This window comes from Periplaneta americana, chromosome 9 (genome assembly GCF_040183065.1).
Source record: "Periplaneta americana isolate PAMFEO1 chromosome 9, P.americana_PAMFEO1_priV1, whole genome shotgun sequence".
In the NCBI taxonomy this organism is placed as follows: Eukaryota; Metazoa; Arthropoda; class Insecta; order Blattodea; family Blattidae; genus Periplaneta; species Periplaneta americana.
The window spans coordinates 161,578,620-161,598,715 of record NC_091125.1 but is presented as its reverse complement, the minus strand read 5'-3'; the positions used below and the strand labels follow the sequence as shown (position 1 = coordinate 161,598,715).

The 20,096-nt window shown below is 35.1% G+C and overlaps 1 protein-coding gene across 3 annotated transcripts in view; it reads right to left on the bottom strand.

Annotated features, from left to right (window-relative positions):
• LOC138706674 (uncharacterized) overlaps window positions 1-20,096 on the bottom strand; it is a 399,695-nt gene that overhangs the window by 29,031 nt on the left and 350,568 nt on the right. For 2 of the 3 annotated variants that reach the window (XR_011334044.1, XM_069836232.1), the window contains exons 11-13: window positions 10,443-10,505; window positions 6,388-6,576; window positions 3,245-3,419 (exon numbers count right to left, since the gene is read on the bottom strand). Coding sequence is in view for 2 of the 3 variants with exons in the window: in XM_069836232.1 (XP_069692333.1) it covers window positions 3,245-3,419; window positions 6,388-6,576; window positions 10,443-10,505 (427 nt within the window). In the remaining variant the exon portion in view is untranslated. The remainder of the gene's footprint in view (window positions 1-3,244; window positions 3,420-6,387; window positions 6,577-10,442; window positions 10,506-20,096) is intronic. The other variant, XM_069836234.1, reaches the window with a different exon arrangement.

The window sequence follows — 20,096 nt, the reverse complement described above, 5'->3', positions numbered from 1 at the left end:
TGCGACAGTATTGGATTTCCAGCCTCCGTGACTTTTCGCTACTTCTCTTTCGATTGCATATCCGAGAATAATCGATACTTGCGGTTTTATAATGGTACAAAGCTGACTTGTCATTGGCTGAACACCTGTAAGCTGAGTTGTCATTGGCTGAACACCTGTACTTTAATGAGTAGCTGTACTTTAATGACATGTAAAAATTGTAATTGTAATATTGTAAAATGTTGACATGTTCCACATCTTAAAGCTTCATTGCTCATGTAAGATCTATGGAATAAAATAAATGAATGAATGAAATGAATGCATTAAAGGACTGCTACCAGGTGTATAATTACTACATTTTGGCATGGTCGAGCATAAAATAACTTTTAGAGATACATTCACTAACAAACAAGTCTAATATAATAAATTTTTACCAAGCCTTGTCTGTTAATGTCCATAATTAGCTTCTCAATAAATTACTAATAGGTTATTTTTTCTAAATTTTTCATTAAAAAGCAATGCCGTCTGTCACTCAACACAAATTTGTACGCTGAAAACGAACGCTCCACATCCACTGAAGTAACAGGAGCGTATTTCAATTTTGACACTAGTTGCACAGGAATGTTGCATTGTAAATCCGTGTTCTTCTCTGCTAGGATGTCTGAAGCAGTATGCAGGTCCTTCAGTCCTACATTTCTCTGCAGAACTTGCTCCAGTTTATCCCGTACCAGTACTTTATTTCCAACAGAACCAGGAACACATTTGGAATTTGAAATATAAATTTTCGAAATAAGAATGACTGTTTTGACCTATTAGAGATAAAACATACTTAATAGGTCAAAATAGGCTTTCTCGTCAAAATAGACATTTTTAGGTGCTTGTTATAATACCAATTTTAGGCATAGTTTTATATGAAACGTGTACTTGCAAGTTTTTATGAACTTATCTTAGGTTTTTTACCTAAAATCCTGTTTTTCAGAATGTAGCCTCCAAAATCTGGACTGAGTATTCGACACACACAGTGACATCATTTTCAAATTCGGCCTAGTATTATCTCGTAAAGGTTAATTTGCGGATCCATGTTTACTGGAACTTTTTTGCTTCTTTTAGTTTTTACTTCTCATCCCTAAATTTTTACCATCACTTTTGAAACACTCTGTATATTCTATTTGTCATGTTAGAAGTTCTTCAAACAGTGCCATGTCTAAAACTTAAATTTCTTTACTTGATCACTGCATTCTAAATGTCTCAATAAATAATTTTCTTCTGTGCGTAAACATAAATTGCAAAATAAATATGTATCATAAATAACATATTTTGTGCGAGATCGTGCGTATTTGCTTGTTTTCCGCACAGAACCAATACGCGGTAAGTGTGAAATACCACATTCAGTATTCCCAACGTAACACACATAACAATTTCCCTCTTCTTACCGCTTAAGCGCGACATTCGTTTTACTGCTTTAGGCTTTTAACATATTATTTTTAGAGACGTTTAACATAGCAATAATTATAAATTGGAAACTTACCACTGCAATTTCACCTAAATTGCAATGTTAATTATTGTTTTTAAATATTTGCAAAAATTAAGTAAAGTCTACTACCGGTACTCCACGAAACTTATTGCATTCCTGATACAAGTAACATTAAGGAAGCCATGAAAAAATCAACAAGATTCCAGATGCGGATGTTATTACTGCAATACCGGTATGTTATACTACTAGGTTCAAAAAGTTCCCGGAATTTTACTACCATTTTTCGTATTAATATATAACAAGGGATATTATACATTTGTTTTGTTGGTAACATTCATGATGTCATTTCCTTAAAGTTTGTTGATAATGGCAATTATTGGTTTTGAGTTGTAGGCAATTGTTTATCATAGTGTTTCGTTTGTTCGTTGCATTTTGTAATTATGTCCACAGAGCAAAGTACAAACATCAAGTTCTGTGTTTTGCTGGGGACATGATCAGTATGGCTGATGAAGATGGTGATTTCTTAAACAAAATGAAACTGGTGCTACTTGTACGACCCAGTCCCTAAACGACAGTCATCTGAGTGGAAATCGAAAACATCTCCTCGGAAGCAAAAATTTCCTAGGGACACTTCCAAAGGCAAAGTTATTTTAAATGTTATGTTTTATTTAACGACGCTCGCAACTGCAGAGGTTATATCAGCATCGCCGGATGTGCCGGAATTTTGTCCCGCAGGAGTTCTTTTTCATGCCAGTAAATCTACTGACATGAGCCTGTCGCATTTAAGCACACTTAATGCAAAGTTATGTTGGAAGTTTTCTTCGACTCTCAGGGTCTCATGCACCATGAGTTCATTCCAGAAGGTCGTACTGTAATGAAAGAATTGTACGTAGAAACCCTCCGTCGCATCTGGGACGCAGTGAGAAGGAAACGTCCAGAAAAGTGGGTAGAAAACAACTGGTTTCTTATGCATGATAATGCACCTGCTCATCGCGCAATTATTGTAAAGAATTTTCTTGCCAGGCACAACATAACTGCTTTGGATCACCCACCATACTCTCCTGATCTCTCACCACCTGATTACTTTCTGTTTCCCCGTCTGAAAAGTCATCTGAAAGGACGGAGATTCAATGCTGAAGAGGTTATCGCAAACGCGACGAGAGCACTAAGACGGGTTTCACAAAATGGCTTCCAGGCCTGCTTCCAGGAACTCTACACGCGTTGGCAAAAGTGTGTAGTTGCGGAAGGCAACTATTTTGAAGGGAATTCTGTAGAATAGTGTTTAAGGTACGTTGTTTCTATGATGCTAACAAATTCCGGGAACTTTTTGAACCTAGTATGTATAAATAATATTGTTAAAATATTAAAATGAAAAATAAAGCATTACATAACCTTACCGTTTGTTTTAAGTTCGCATTTATAGACTGGGGGAAAAAAAAGACAGACTTATATCATGGCCTGCTGGAGTATAGTAAACACAGAAAACATTTTATAGCAACAATGTTGAAGAAAGATATTTTGGTTTTCCGAAGTTGCCGTCATTAAACAGAAACCAAGATGGAGATTTCATTGCAACTAATTAGAAATTCGTCTTTCAGGTATGTAATAAACGATCTTCGCACAAAATAATGTACGATACACGAGCGGTATGTTTGTTTTCATGTTCTCGGAAATTAAAAAAGCTCAACTATGTTTCGCTTTTTCAATCTTTTCCCCGAACATGAAAACGTCAACATACCGCTCTTGTGACGCATATTACTACTCTGGAAGTGTCATGAATGAACAGCTCACCTGCGAAGCTGGAGTAATCCACTTGTGGTTGCTGAGTAGATTGGTACATCATACTGTTCCAGTGTCGGCGAGTTGGTGAGTCGAAGCCCTCACTGTCTGAGTCGCTTGTCTCACGAGGGTATTCGTACACGGAATGATACTTCTGCTTTTTGAATGAGACGTTCTTCTTTTGATCCTGTGGGAAGCGAGAAGATTTTGTCAGTAATGGCAATGGATGTACCGGTAATGATTTTACTAGAGATGGGTCCTCAACACTAGAGCAATCAATACAGTAGGGTAGAGAAAAGGACTCGACACTTCTTTAGCTTTTGTGGAGTTCTCTCCCTCTCACTCTTTTTTTTTCTTTCTTTATTTCAGCGATTGATTAGACTTCTACTATATCAAAATTTATGGGGTCATGTGATATATTCGTTTCTGTTCTCTATTTTTACAGAAATGTATTATCTTTTCTGTCATTCAAAAATATTTTAAAACAGTAGGTTGTAAAATAATTCTTACGCCTGGTAAACCAAGAATTTCAATAGCCCCAGTCGTGGGGTTGGGAAATCCCACATTAGCAGTGTGTAAGAGGAATTTTTAGGGAAACAGACATATTGTAAAAGGTTTAGTTTTGTCACTACCTGCTCAGAATGGTCCTGTCAAGTGTTCCCTAGAAAAGTAATTTATTTTAACCTAGGGATTCCTTATCTATTTCTTAAATACGACATGGCCAATGGGGCGTAGAATATACAATTTGTAAAGTGTAAACAATTCCAATTTTCTTTGAAATATATTTCAATTTTTTGTTGTGTTTTCAGTTTTCACTTTTAAAGTTGTAGAGTTGAAGTACTGAGTATTGCGTATCGACCCATCTCTAGATTTTACATTTCGACCTACTTCAATTAATATTGTTTTGACTTACGGATATTAATTATATTAGAGTTAATTAAACAATTTAAAAATTGTATCAGTTTTAGAAACTGGCTCACAATCCTCGGATGTATGACATGAAAAATATCTTCTGAATTAAGATTAGCTAAGACAACGAATCTGTGAGTTATATTTGAAAATAATACAAGAAACATCGTTATTAATCGTAATAATTGTTTTGTTCAAACAACTACAATCTTCAATGAAAGAATTGCTGTTCATTACAGAGATGTATTTAAAAACATTGTGTAAATTTAACATTTGTATATAAGCTTTTATGGGTACTTACATAAATTTCGTCTTCCTCCTGTTGGAAAGCATGCACAAATTGAAAGCGATCAACATATAAAGTTTAAACATGACATAATATAATACCTATGCTGAGAAAAATTCACTACATTGGCATCTATAACTTATTATCAGGTTCTACATTTCTGAAAATCAGAACATGAACATGAAAATACTAACACTGAGCCTAATTCCCATTATTTTAAATGCTTACTTACTTACTTACTGGCTTTTAAGGAACCCGGAGGTTCATTGCCGCCCTCACATAAGCCCGCCATTGGTCCCTATCCTGAGCAAGATTAATCCAATCTCTATCATCATATCCCACCTCCCTCAAATCCATTTTAATATTATCTTCCCATCTACGTCTCGGCCTCCCTAAAGGTCTTTTTCCCTCCGGCCTCCCAACAAACACTCTATATGCATTTCTGGATTCGCCCATACGTGCTACATGCCCTGCCCATCTCAAAAAAAATATAATTTGTTGCATCAATCAAAAGCTTATAATCAGCTTTCTAAAACCTAATTAAAGCATAGTACAATGTCTATATACGAGGGGGATCCAGGAAATAACGACCGTTTTGTTGTAATAATTAAAAAAAAATATATGTATTTGAAAAAACAAAGTCTGTTACATAACTGAAGCTTCCTTTACTTCTCTACATAATCACCACCTACATTTAAACATTTGTCGTATCTGTTCACTAGCTTTAGAATTCCCGTGTTATACTCCTCTGCCGCCAGTTCATTAAGCCAGGTGTTCACTGTCTTCTTCAACTCTTCATCACTTCCAAAACGCGTACCACCCAGAAAGTCTTTCAGCTTAGTGGAAAGGTGAAAATCGCTAGGAGCAGGGTCTGGACTATAGGGCGGATGATCAAAGATTTCCCAACCGAATTGATCCAGCAATTCTCGAGTTGAAGCAGCAGTGTGCGGGCGGGCACAGATTTTGTGGTAGCCAAGATGTTGCGACACAATTTCACCAAGCAAAGAACGAGAAATGTCAGGGAAGGCAATATGCAATTCATCAAGTGATGTGCGCCTGTCTTGCAAGATTCTGTCGTTCACTTTAGTCTTCAGGTCTTCTGTGATGAGTGATGGGCGTCCGGGTCGAGTTTCATCGTGGACATTTGTTCGCCCATTGTTGAACATTTCGCACCATTTTCTCACATTTCTTTCATTCATAACAGTATCACCATACACTTCTTTCAATTGCCGGTAAATTTCTGCAGGTTTCAAATGTCGGGCATTCAAAAATCGAATCACACTCCTCACCTCACAGTCGGCGGGATTATCAATCACGTCGTTCATTTTGAAGTAACACAAAATGCACAATGGCGACTTGTTGCAACCAGTACTCACAACATTATGAGAACACATGTTAAGGAAGCCAGTTGACCTTCAAACATGGAAGGGGAGTCAGCTGTGCGGCGGGTATGTGCGAACGGTCGTTATTTCCTGGATCCTCCTCGTACATAGGTAACGAAGTGACATGTTGGAATATAAAATGCTTAAAACACAGTTTTCTGATTACCAAACAATATTGTTAACAAATAACTGTTATACACAAATACATACATACATACATACATACATACATGGTTATTATCGATTAATAATGGAGAAAAATTCGCTCTGGTGTTGGGGATCGGGCCCAGAACACCCAGTTCTACACACTGGGTGCTCTAACTCAGCTACGAAAAACAAAAGGAGGAAGATTCGATCCGGTGCTGTGGATTGAGCCTTGGTGTAGCTCATTAGAAGAGCACCCAGTGCGTAGAACTGGGTATTCAGGGTTCGATCCCTGGCGCAAGAACGAATTTTTCTCCATTATCGACCAACAATAACCAAATTATTATTAATTAAGGTCTTTTGAACAAAAGCATTCAAATGATCGGTCTGGTCATTATAAGAATGAGTAGAACCTGTCACTTGTCGACACTTACAGACTTCTTATCTGGACTGCGCAAAGCTGAGCGGTTGGGTGTTGCTTCACTGTTCCATGCCGAAGGAACAAATTCTGCGCCACTGCCGGAACTGCTACTTCCATCAGCATCATCGTCGTCATCGTCATCCTCATCTTCCTCCTCCTCTGCTATCACTTCCATGGGGAAATCAGATAAACCCTCGTAAGGCTGAAATATGATTAAATGTGAATTACCTTTAGCTTCACACGAGTAACAACAACGATGAATAATAAATGTGAGTGGAACTATAGTGACTTGCAATTTAATTACGTTACCAAAGAAGATGAAGGACATAAAACAAAGAATATTTCACATATGACTGATATACAAATATATTACACACTTAGTGGAAAAAAAGAGCCACTTTAATTTAACGATATACAGGGTGTAGCAAAAATGTACGTCAAAACTTTAGGGAAACATTTCTCACATGTAGAGGATGAAAATATTATATCTGATACCAGAACACTAAACACAACAACTCTGGGAAAACACACAAATAGAATGTACGGTTGATCGCCTCCTCTCCACCCCAATTCTAATTGTAATTACATTCTAACCAGAGGTAAACAAGAGGGTCTGCATGCAATTAGACTGTTCTGGTGCAGGGTTGTTCCACGATAGTAAGTTAAGATGGCATTCCACACTGTCTAGCTTGTGCATCATACAATATAAGCAGAGTTTAGAAAAGAAGCTCTAACAAAATATAAATGAAACATTTCCGAATCCATGCTCATATAACATACCGTATTTTTAGTCTCTATCTGTGAAGAACGTTTCCCTAAACTTTTGACATAACTTTCTGTTATATCCTGTATACAGAGTGGTGGGAATATTGTTACATATTTTATGTAGTTTGAAGATGCCGAACTGGCAAAAATATTACCAATAACTACTATATTAATGTAATGTAAATAGCATTATGTAAAATGTTAATTACAATATTGTATAATAAGTCATATTATTGTTGTTTAGTCAACTGTTCGAAGATAGATTTCAATCTCGTGACACTAATAAGGCATCACTCATAAGGCAACTAAGCCAGGACAGTGGGATAGGGTGGCCAGTTCCTTTCCCCCTCCATTGCATACATCGCTGATTAGCTACATATTACACTAGTCAGACTTCAGATGCATACAAACAATTTTTCTTCCTCTGACACACATCGTCAAGTGAGATGTACTGCCTGATAATAGAGGTAAAGTCATATTGACTGTATTATTAATAAATAAGAATACCGGTATTGAAATTAGTAATTGGCTTATCGAAAATTTCAGAATGAATTGTAAGTCCCATGTAAAATCTTATACGTGTACAGTTTAGTATTATTTTTAACCCTTAGAAGCCAGAAGACTTATACCACTATTGCACGCAAATGTGTTAACTCTTAACCAGGGGTTCGTATATCTGCATAATCGAGTAAATTCGTGTTGGGTTCGTTGGCCAAGCGGTTTAAGGTGCAGAAGGTATTATGTCTGGCCAGCATATCATGCCAAAGATCGCAGGTTCGCGTCCTGACCACTGCAGTCAATTGAGCCTGTGGTAAAGGATGGGGAGGGCCCATGTAAAACAATCGGTGTAATGGTACGCATGGAAGCTGACGGGGTTTCAGTTGACTGCAGTTGAAATGATTTTGCTCTCTTTTTTTAATAAAAAAAATACAAAAAAATTATTGTTTTAATCAAGTGCAATGTCTTGATTGTTATGCTGATCCGGAGCTGCATTTGGGCTTGGGTTGGATCTCCCTTTGATCTCATTGAATGGTTTCTTCTGAGGTTTTCCCCAGCCGTGGGACTGAAGCCGGATGGTCTATGGCGAATCCTCGGCATCAACCCCTTTGATTTGATTACCTAGTTGGGTTTTTCCGAGGTTTTCCCCAACCAAAAGGCAAACGCCAGGTAATCTTTTGGAGAATCCTCGGACCTCACCTCATCTCACTACATCTCGCCAAAATATTGTAAAAAATTGCACAAAATTGCACAAAATTGTAAAAATTGTAGAAAATTACTAAATTGTAAAACTGTAAAAATTTGTAAAAATTGTAATTGTAATATTGTAAAATTTTGACTTGTTTCACATCTTAAAGTTTCATTGCTCATGTAAGATCTATGGAATAAAATAAATGAATGACTGAATGAATGATTATATAAAATTAAAGAATATCAACGTATTTTATTACATAACATATAATTTATAACATATTATATCATGTCATGACCATAATATTAGCTGGCCACTATAATGAACGCACGGCTCCTAAAGGTTAAAGAGATGGGTATACACGTAATATTACAGAAACTAAACACAATTTTGGTTGCACATTATTCTGATATCATGGTATCTTAATGTGGCTAAAGGTCGATTTGAAAGCAAACTATGGGGCATATTATTATTATTATTATTATTATTATTATTATTATTATTATTATTATTATTATTATTATTACTGTATTATTGTTATTATTATTATTATTATTATTATTATTATTATTATTATTATTATTATTATTAGCATTATGAGATATCACTTAACCTTATTCAAAACGTTTTGCAAAATTTTTTAATTATTAGGTGTAAATTTCGCCAATCATCTGTAACTAGAAGCTTTAGAGCTCTCTATATTAAAATTAATCTCAATTGTCGTTAATCTTTTGGTTTTCACATTGTGGCTTTTTCCTCTATGACTAGAATGGGATTCTTTTGATGTTCCCATAACGTGTCCAGTGAATGTCGGGCCTTTTTATTAATTTTTAAATGCTTGATCTGGTTCTTTGTATAATTCCTTGTAATATAATATAATATAATTTATATATGTGTAATTGTAACGGTGAAAATATTGTTAATCAAATAATTGTTTATTTATTTATTTTTTTCATAAGTGTATATTATTTTTGGGAGTATTTTCTGTGTTTGTATGAAGTAATATATATAATATAATTTGAACTAGTAATGGAATTTATGGGAAAATGGCTGAACGGATTTTAATAAATGACCCCTCATTTTGAAGCTTGGAACTCAAAGTTTTTCAGAAAAATAGTAGTTTTCAGTGAAATGTCAATTTTTCAACATAATTTTCCTATTTTCCAAAACCATCTGTCGTCAGTTTTGAGAACTAGCTAATTGCATTTCAGAATAAAACAAAACACACACTATAGTAAACAATATTACACGAAGGCCATGATCAGCAAGAATGCTGACATATTTAGAGCTCAAATTAAATTGGTTATTAAAAACTTAACTTACTAAAAATAATTTACAGGTTCGATTCTGTGATGTGTAATTTTCTGGGTACTGCTGTGTATTGGATATTAAGAACTACAAAACTTGAGGTGGTTTGATGATATTATTACCATTAGAAATGAAATATTACGTTTTCTTATCTTTATGTTTTTTTCTTTTTCTTTCCAAGTGTCACAAAATTGTTTTGTTTACTTATTATTCTTTATGAATTGATTAGTAGGCCGATCTATCGAACCCTTATTTAGGGCGGCTTTTGTTTCTACAAATTATCTATGTCATGATGTGACTATTTTTCATTAATTATACATATTAATGCTATATTGATGATATAAAAGTGAAACTTTTGGGGTTATGTAGGTAGATGTAGAGAATAACTTAAATTAGATTTTGATTTCTATATTTTACTGAGTGGTGGCTATATAGTATATGTTACTGTTACGTAAGATAATAATATTATTAAAAATCAAATATTTTTGTAGTTATTAATCAAGTGGGGTTGGGTCTTTTTCGTATATTTAACGGCGGTGTGGTGTAGATATTTATATGCGTGGTTCTCTTCAGTATTGGCTCGAGAGAGAGAGTATCTTTCATTATTATGGAAGCAAATAACTTTCAGAATGTCTCGTATTCTTCATTGAAAATAAATCTGAAAAATGTTTATTTGAACGTCTAATGTACTTAGTTTGCAGAATTTGCTGCACAAGCCGCTAGTAATATAATATAATATAATGACAATCTCAAAAGTGTTTATAGAGCACCCAACCTATGTTGTCTCTGAAATAACTAGTACTCACCTTACTGATGTTGGAAGCAGCAGACATATCAACAGCCTTCACAGAGGACTCTCTATCGCCCTCCTACCCGCCACCAGCACACAGAAAGACAGACAGAGTGAAAACAAGAGAAGGACAGATCAGAAACACACAGCATGGAAACAGACGGTGTGGGAAGTGAATAATGTGCAGACAGAAGGCAGGCGGATTGAGGCTGTTCTCGTACCAGGGAAAATTACATTATCTACAGTGATAATTTACCTGACTGACGAAATCAGTGTAGCTAAATTACAGAATATTTTTATTTCTACTTGTGACGTCAATGTCACTTTGGGAAGAAACAGAATGTACCTAACAGTAGAAATGGTTTAAGTCAGTATGGAGCATTTCTTTTCCAGTGAATCCATTGTGTTTATAACTTTAATATCAAAAGGATTCTTCATTCTTGAATACAATCTTTTAACACTTACATAATCACTCACGAACTACTATGAAGTTATTTGAATTAAATAAGTAACAACATCACTGTGTTAATATTTAAATTGTGGTGTTATTTTACTTGACTGATTAGTTTCGATGTTACATCCATCATCCTCTGAATTCTAGAATATAACATAGAAACTAGTCAGTCAGATAAATAAATATCATAATTTAAATATTAACATAGTGAAGTTGTTATTTACTTAATTTAAATAAATTAATAATTCATCAGTGATCAAAATCAATCATTCAATCAATCAATCCAAGGATATTATGGAGCATGTCGACTCCATGTCGATTCCAAAAAACGCTTTCACATTGTTCTGTTTTTTGCTAGTTCCTCCCAGTTAGTAATTCCCATTTTCATGCATTCCTTCTGAATTTCATCTTTCCATCTACTTCGAGGTCTTTCCAGTGGCCTTGTGTTAAAAGTGTTCATATAATATTCGTTTTGCGCTGCTGGAGTCATCCATATGTATAACATATCCTGCCCAATTTACATCTAAAATTGACGGTTGATTATAAAGTTTGTGAATATCATTATAATAATCCGTGGCGCTACAGCCCGTGAAGGGCCTAGACCGACCAGCCAGCTGTTGGCCTCACGCCCACATGTCGAAGCAGAGGTGGACGATCATCCAACCAGAATGGAGGTATCGTGTGGTTAGCACGATGATCTCCCCAGCCGTTATAGCTGGCATTCGCAACCGGATTTCGCTACCTATCGTAACTCCCCAAGTGCATCATGATGCTGGGTGGGCACTGGTCCCATACACTGGTCGAAATTTCATGAGAAAATTTCTTCCCCCATGAGGACTCGAACCAGCGCGCATTCCGTAATGCGAGTCCTAGGCGGGATGCCTTAGACCGCGACGCCACGGTGCAGGACTGTGAATATCATTATTATGTCGAATTTTCCATTTGTTTTCAAGTAAGTCAAAAATTGAACCAAAAATTTTCCTCAACACTTTGTTTTCAAAAACCATTAATTTATGTTTTTCCTTTTTAGTTGAGCCCCATGTTTCCGATCCATATAATAGTACAAGTTGGATTAGAGTTTTGTACAAAATTATTTTTAAATTTCTGGTTAAAAATTGGAAGATAATAATTTGTGAACAGCATGAAAAGTTTCGTTTGCATTAAGTAGTCTGTATTTCATTTTTTTTTTTTTTTTCATTAGAATTGTCTATCAAAACATCAATATATTTGAACTGGTTGACTGTTTCAAAAGTATAATTTTTTCTTTTAAGGCTATTGGGAATCCTTTTTGTTTTAGCGATTACCATATATTTTGTTTTACTCTCGTTAATATTTAATCCAATGTTTGGTGCTTTTTCCATTAATTCAATAAATAGCTGTCTTATTTCAAGCTCATTTCTTCCTATTAATAATAAATCATCAACATATGCAAAAACTTTATGTTGTCCACCCAGGTTTATTCCAGCTGGTATTAAGTCTAACTGTCGTATTATCTTCTCTAATGCTATAGTAAATAAGATTGGTAAGAGAGCGTCACTTTGTTTTAATTGTTTGATTTACGAATTTTTCTGATATAAACTACTTTCCTTATTGTATCTTCCATGTAGATCTTGCATAATCTGATTAATTTCAAAGGTATTCCAAATTCTGCCATTATATCCCATAGACTTTCAATGATCATCAGTGATCAAAAGGTTTGTTTAATTCAACAACTCAGCAATCTTAATCATTATCAAAACCTTTCAAATCCTTTCAGTGGTCTCTCGACTCAAGTATCATTTACCTTCACACTTCAATCTATACTAATAATAAATCTGTAGCCAAAATTTTTCTGGTAATTTTCGATTTTCCAAAAATAATTGGTGTTAACATGTATAATTAACCATCCTGAAACCGAAAATCGCTTTTTTGAAATTTTTGTTTGTCTGTCTGTCTGTCTGGATGTTTGTTACCTTTTCACGCGATAATGGCTGAACCGATTTATATGAAAATTGAAATATAAATTAAGTTCGTTGTAACTTAGATTTTAGGCTATATGGCATTCAGAATACTTTATTTAAAAGGGAGGTTATAAGGGGGCTTGAATTAAATAAATCGAAATATCTCCCTTATTATTAATTTTTGTGAAAAATGTTGCATAACAAAAGTTTCTTTTAAAATGATTTTCGATACGTTTCATTCCAAGTAAAATTTTGATGGGACGAAATGGCACCAAAAACGGATGTTCTCTGAAGCAAATGATCATATTTTAATTATTTGCATGTAATAACAATTAAGAAATATGTTAAAGGAATTATCATTGCACTAAATGAGTGGTCTCTGGACCAAAATGATCGCATTTTAATTATTTAAATACAATTTAAATTAAGTGACATATTAAACGATTTATCCTTCTATCAAACACGAATGTTCCTGGACCAGATGTCCTATTTTAATTTTGTAATTACTTTATATTTATTTCTAACAAGTGCAGCGGAGCACACGGGTACAGCTAGTAGTTCAATAAAATTTGAAATTCTGTCTCGACTTTTTTTTTAAAGAGGGAGATGCAAAGTAGACTATCTCCTCGTTAAATGCTGTTAATACTTTATTTAATGTTTCCAAAGTAAAGGTCCCTTATTCGAATCTCTGAGATGGTGTTTTGGGCAATAATTTTGAAATCAATATCATTACAGAATGGAGTGTGGGAGAGGAATTTCATATACAGAAAGCACAGGTACCTCAAAAAATGTAATAATAATCATTATCATTTAACAAATCATGTAAAATGGCATGACCATGGTTGCATATTCAGCATACAGTCCAATGAGCCTGCCATCTGTCTACGACATACTACATTATAAACAACTGTGAGGGTTGAAAGCTACAGTGATCAGAAATTGGCCAACTACACAGTTGCTATTAAGGGCTGTAGAATATATGGAAAATAATGTGTTTACATAGTAACCTACATACAAAATTAATAATAAACAATTATTAAGTCGATTTTACTGTTTATAGGCTACATATAGGGAGAAAGGGTAAAATAAGAAACTAAAGTTCGGGATTGGTTCCACACTGTTATACAAAGAAAACATTTTTATAAACATTTGTCCCAAACTTCGCGTTTCGTAGTTAATGATCCTTCTTAAGAAATATAATTGGTTAAAAAAACTGAAAAATAAAACATACATAAAAAACACGTCCAATACTGATGCATAATATGAGAGATAATATAGGATTTAACTGGTATAATTATATAAACAGGGATCGCAGAAGAGGTCACAGCTGCCAAACGCAAATATTTCAAGCAGAATAATGTTTATGTAAACATGTCTATTTGCTTAATTGTGTGGAACAAGTTCCTGGAGTTTGATGACCAACTATTTTCTTCCACCCTGTATAATGACACACTGTAAAACTGTACAAATCATCACACTAAGCAGCTGTACAAAATTAATGCTACATAATTAATAAAAAGGGCTTAAAATGAATAAACTTCCAAAATATTTACATGGACAAGAATGTACTGATTAATGGAAGTGGAATGAATACGAGTATTCAAAGTTTTGTGTTCACCAAGCATGAAAGAAGTTTTTACACAATTTCATACACAGTAAAAAAAAAAAGGGAGGGGAAACTTTCACATTATTCTTAATGCAGAACAGTGTAATAACTATTTCCCACACATTCTACAGAGGGAAAGTTAAATTTTTCATTCCATACTCTGTAAATATGCAGAATTTACGAATAAGATACATTGTGCAAACTAAGTAAGCTACCTACTTTACATTCTCATACAAAGATATGTACAGGAAATCAGAACTTACAAGCAAACATTCTGATGGAGCTAGATAAAAAAGTTAAATTTTGTTCTTCCACCATGTTAATAATGTCAAAAGAAGTATTTATACAAATTTTGGACACTCGACCGCAATTACGAGGCCGTCCAGAAAGTGATTTTCCCTGGGATAGTTTATAGTAAGAAAGCACAATTGCATGGAAAGATTTATTGAAACAGATACAGAAATTGTTGCGCTATTTGTGAACATATCTCCCACTGGAATTGAGACATTTGTCATAACATGGGATCAATATTTGTATCCTTGTGTCATAGAAGTCAGCCGCCTGGGATCGAAACCAGCGTTTGACAGCCGTCTGCACCTCTTTGTCGATCCCATGATATGACAAATGTCTCAATTTTGGTGGGGAATATGTTGAAAAGTATCCCAACAATTGCTGCGTCTGTTCCAATAAATTTTTCCAACGAAATTGTGTTTTCTTTCTGTTAACAGCCCCTGGCAAACTTATTTTTTTAAGGCCCTCGTAACTGAGGTCGAGTGGCCAAAATTTGTATAAGCACTTCTTTTGACACTATTAACATGGTGAAAAAAAAAAAAAACTTTTTTATCTGCCCCGTTAGAATGTTTGCTTGTTAGCCAACAGAAGATAGACAAAATAATGGGAGAACTAGTAATACAGAGTGTTTCATAATTATAGGTACAAACTGCAGCAGTGACTAGAGGATAATGAAACGAGGCAAAAAGTCCTAATAAACATAGGTTCGAGAACCAACCATTTCCGAGATATGATGTCATCACTGGTCATCAACTGAATAAAAATGTTATGTTTTATTTAACGACGCTCGCAAGTGCAGAGGTTATATCAGCGTCGCCGGATGTGCCGGAATTTTGTCCCGCAGGAGTTCTTTTACATGCCAGTAAAGCTACTGACAGGAGCCTGTCGCATTTAAGGACACTTACATGCCATCGACCTGGCCTGGGATTGAACCCACAACCTTGGGCATAGAAGCCCAGCACTATATCAACTCGCTAACCAGGTCGACTCAACTGAATATATCTCGTACATATGCAACCTCATTTCTTACTTGGTAGACTTAATAGTCGTGCATATTTTTTTGCAGCATGAGCTACGCATCCTTTTGGATGCTGTGCCTCTTTGGAAAAGCAGCTGCTGTGGTACATGCATGACCCACTTCATTTCAACCTTCGTGGGTTCTTATGCACAAGCTTTTACAGCAGGTGTATCAGCTGTGGTTTATCAAACCATGGCCTCCCAGGTCACCAGACTTCAATCCTCTGGTCTTTCTTGGAATATTTGAAATGTTTTGTGTATTCTAGTCCTATTGATAATGTTAACGAATTCGGAAACTCATTGTCAATGGTTGTCAACATATTATAGATATGCCAGGGATATTCAAACATGTACGATTGTCAATGAAGAAATGTGCTGATGTTTGCTTTATCATGAACGGTGGCCATATCGAGCACTCTCTTTCTCCAGTGCATATCAGACATTATGTTATCCCAGAGCATTGTTACTGATGGTACATAATAAATCCCCATAGATTTCAGAAACGGCTGGTTTCCAGATCTATGTTTATTCGGACTTTTAGCTTTGGTTCTTTGTTCTCTACTCACTCCTGCAGTTTGTACCTATAATTATGAAACACTCTGTGTTGTGATATAGACACATATATGAGAATTGTCTGGAATGTAGCCAAAATATTCTACATAAAGAATGGTCCAATATTCCACTCCAAATTGTTTATACGGTAATTAATTTGAATCTGTTACATTTGGAATAAAGTTGTATTAGAGGCATATCGCTGGAAAAAGTGCAAAACCTCGTAAGTCCTGAGAATCAGAATGTTTAGGAATGCAATTAAACTGCTTGGTGTTAAATTTTCTTGACATATGAACAAGAGTATAATAATAATAATAATAATAATAATCATAATAATAATAATAATAATAATTTATTTATTTAATCTGGCAGAGCTAAGGCCAGTAGGCCTTCTCTTCCGCCCAGCCAAACTCTAATTCTAATTAAATACATTTGCTTACATAGTTATTACATTAATATCCAGATCATAAAACAACATGAAAGTAAATAATGAAAATTGGATAACTAATGTTAGTGTGACAATAATAAACACTGGTAAGAAATAGTTGTAATAATAATGATAATAGTAATAATAATAATAATAATAATAATAATAATAATAATGAGATAATTTAGATATTTATCTGTGATATATATAACCATTAAACATTGAGAAACCTGAAACAGCTATTATTGTTGACAATAATTGTTAGAAAAATATCTCGTTAGCCTATTCTTAAATTGGTTTGATGTCTGACAGTCCCTGACATTACTCGGTAGGGAATTCCAAAGCCGAGGAACAGCCACGGAAGATGAATATGAGGATGTTCGGTGGGAGGGAATGGATAATATTGAGGAGTGTTGTGATCGTGTGTCTAGGTTATGATGGGTGGATAAATTTTGAAAACGAGACGCAAGATAGACAGGAGTGGAGAAATGCAATATGTGAAAGAGAAGGGAAAGACAGTGGATTTTCCCACGATCTTCTAGACGGAGCCAGGACAACATTTTGAGGGATGGTGTTACGTGATCAGCTCGGCGAATATTGCAGATGAAACGGACGCACATATTATGAACACGTTGTAGTCTCTGCGCCGAAGTAACGCTTAGGTCAGTAAGCAGAATATCACAGTAATCGAAGTGGGGCATCACGAGTGCTTGCACTAACATTTTTTTCATGGAAAAGGGTAGAAAATTCTTCAATCATCTAAACGAGTGGATTAATGAAAATACCTTTTTGCAGGTTTCTGCAACTTGAATGTTCCAATTTAAACTTTTATCCATATAAATACCTAGATTCTTTACTGATTCACTGAACGGAATTTCGGTGCCGTGTGTTTTAATCGGGGATAAATTTGGTATGGTAATAGTGCTTAACAAACGTGAATGGCCCACAATGATTGACTGTAATTTTTCTGGATTTAGTTTAAGTCGGAATTTCCGTGTCCATGTCCAGATTTAGTCCAGATCGTCATTAATTTTAGTTATTGCATCATTTAATTCGTCAGTGTGGAATTTTATGTATATTTGAAGGTCGTCTGCATAGAGATGGTGTCGGCAGTACTTTAGAGATTCTGATATGTCGTTGATATAAATTGTAAATAGTAAAGGGCCAAGAACTGATCCCTGTGGGATCCCTGACCTTACGGCCTGCCAAGGGGAAGTATGTATGATCCCTAAAATTATCTCAAAATCATTTCACATAATTTTATGCATTATACTTTTGTTCATATTATCGAGCAAATTTAAAACTGAGCAGTTTTATTGCACTCCTGAAAATATTGGTTCTCAGGACTTTCGAGATTTTTCCCTTTTGCCAGCAATATGGTAGTCCAGCAACATCTTAATATAGAACTGGTGAGACTCAAGTAATGTTTCCATTATTTTGTCCAACCCTTGTAACTGTAACTACATTTATACAAGGTCACAGCAGCAGCAACTGAGTTATATATCGGCATAATAAATAGTAAGAGAGCAAAGAGTGAATTGGTAACAGTGTTTCTAATAATATCTGAAAACAAAGAGATTTACAGGTTCATTGGGATTACAGACATGAAACACACAATACAACAGAAAAATCACAAACAAAGCAACACAAATTTTCCACTTGAAATACTACCACAACCCAACACGGAAATTATGTTAAGAAACTGAGAAAGGATAAAATACATTCCAAGAAGAAAAATGTCATACAGAAATGCTGATGTTTTCCAAAATGGTATTATTATTATTATTATTATTATTATTATTATTATTATTATTATTATTATTTACATATGAGGATGATCCCAGAAGTAATGTACACTGCACTTGTGCTCCCATATTCAGGGATATGCGTGGTTGTTATTTATTGCTTTAATAGTGAGAGTTATTCCGAACGATCCTGTGCAAGTTCAGTTATTAAATTGTTTAAAAACTGTTTTGTGTATAAGCGAGTGAGAGTTATTCCGAACGATTCTGTGCAAGTTCAGTTATTAAATTGTTTAAAAACTGTTTTGCGTATAAGCGAGTGAGAGTTATTCCGAACGATTCTGTGCAAGTTCAGTTATTAAATTGTTTAAAAACTGTTTTGTGTATAAGCGATTAAAATGGACGACGAAAATCAGTCATATTACATCACTGTCTGAGATCAAAGATCATTGGTTGAAATAGGAACGTTACGTGGACATACGCCACCGGAAATTTATTAATTGTTTCGAGAGAAGTGTGTGGTGACTACAGTAAACCGTAGTACCATTTCCAGATGGTCTCAAAGTGTCTGTGGAGGTCATATTAGTACAGAAGACAACTAACGCACTGGAAGACTGAAATCATCATCAGACTTCACTACAAAGGTAATTGTTGCCAATGTTTTGGAAGATAGACGGATGACATGTGCAGACATAGCCCGTAGGAAACTGTGCCCAAAAATATACCACAACTGATACAGCTATTGGAGTCTGGTGTGCTGTTTCTCTACGATAATATATGACCACAAATTGCCGAGACAGTGAATGCCATATGACCAATTACAAATGGGAAACACTCCCTCACCCAACCTACAGTCCGGACATGAATCCACCTATGTTCTTTTCCCTAAAATGAAAAATCCACTTCAAAGTCAACTTTTTGCAATGTTGTTGTTGTTTTCTAATGCCAGGCATTTGACAATAAAGTCATTTGACCTCTTGCACTCCAATATTTTTCAAAGATATTGTCATGGTCAGCCACTGAAGCACAGATTTTGAGGTGTTCCGAATCCATTTCTTGGTTTGAGTTGCACAATGGACAGTTAGGAGACTGATATATTCCAATTTTATGCAGATGCTTGGCCAAACAGTCATGGCCTGTTGCCAATCTAAATGCAGCTACAGACGATTTGCGTGGTAAATCGGGAATCAACTGTGGATTATGATGCAGAGAGTTCCATTTTTTCCCTTGAGATTGTGTTATCAAATTTTGTTTGTTGAAGTCTAAGTATGTAGATTTAATAAATCTTTTCACAGAGTAATACGTAGATTTAGTAACAGGTCTGTAAGTAGCAGTGCTGCCCTTCTTTGCTAAAGCATCTGCATTCTCGTTTCCCAGGATTCCACAGTGGGATGGTATCCATTGGAATACAATTCTTTTATTGAGTGTTATTAGTTGAGAGAGCATTTTATTTATTTCTGCTATTTGAGATGAAGGTGTGTGTCTAGAGACTATACCTTTTGCAATGTTAAATGACCTGAACACAGCTGTGACCCAACGCATCCGAGATCTAAACTTCAAAGGAAAATTAAGCGGCATGCAAAAGCTACCACAATCCTGGGAAGCTGTCATAACACCTCAGGGGGACTATATTGAACGATC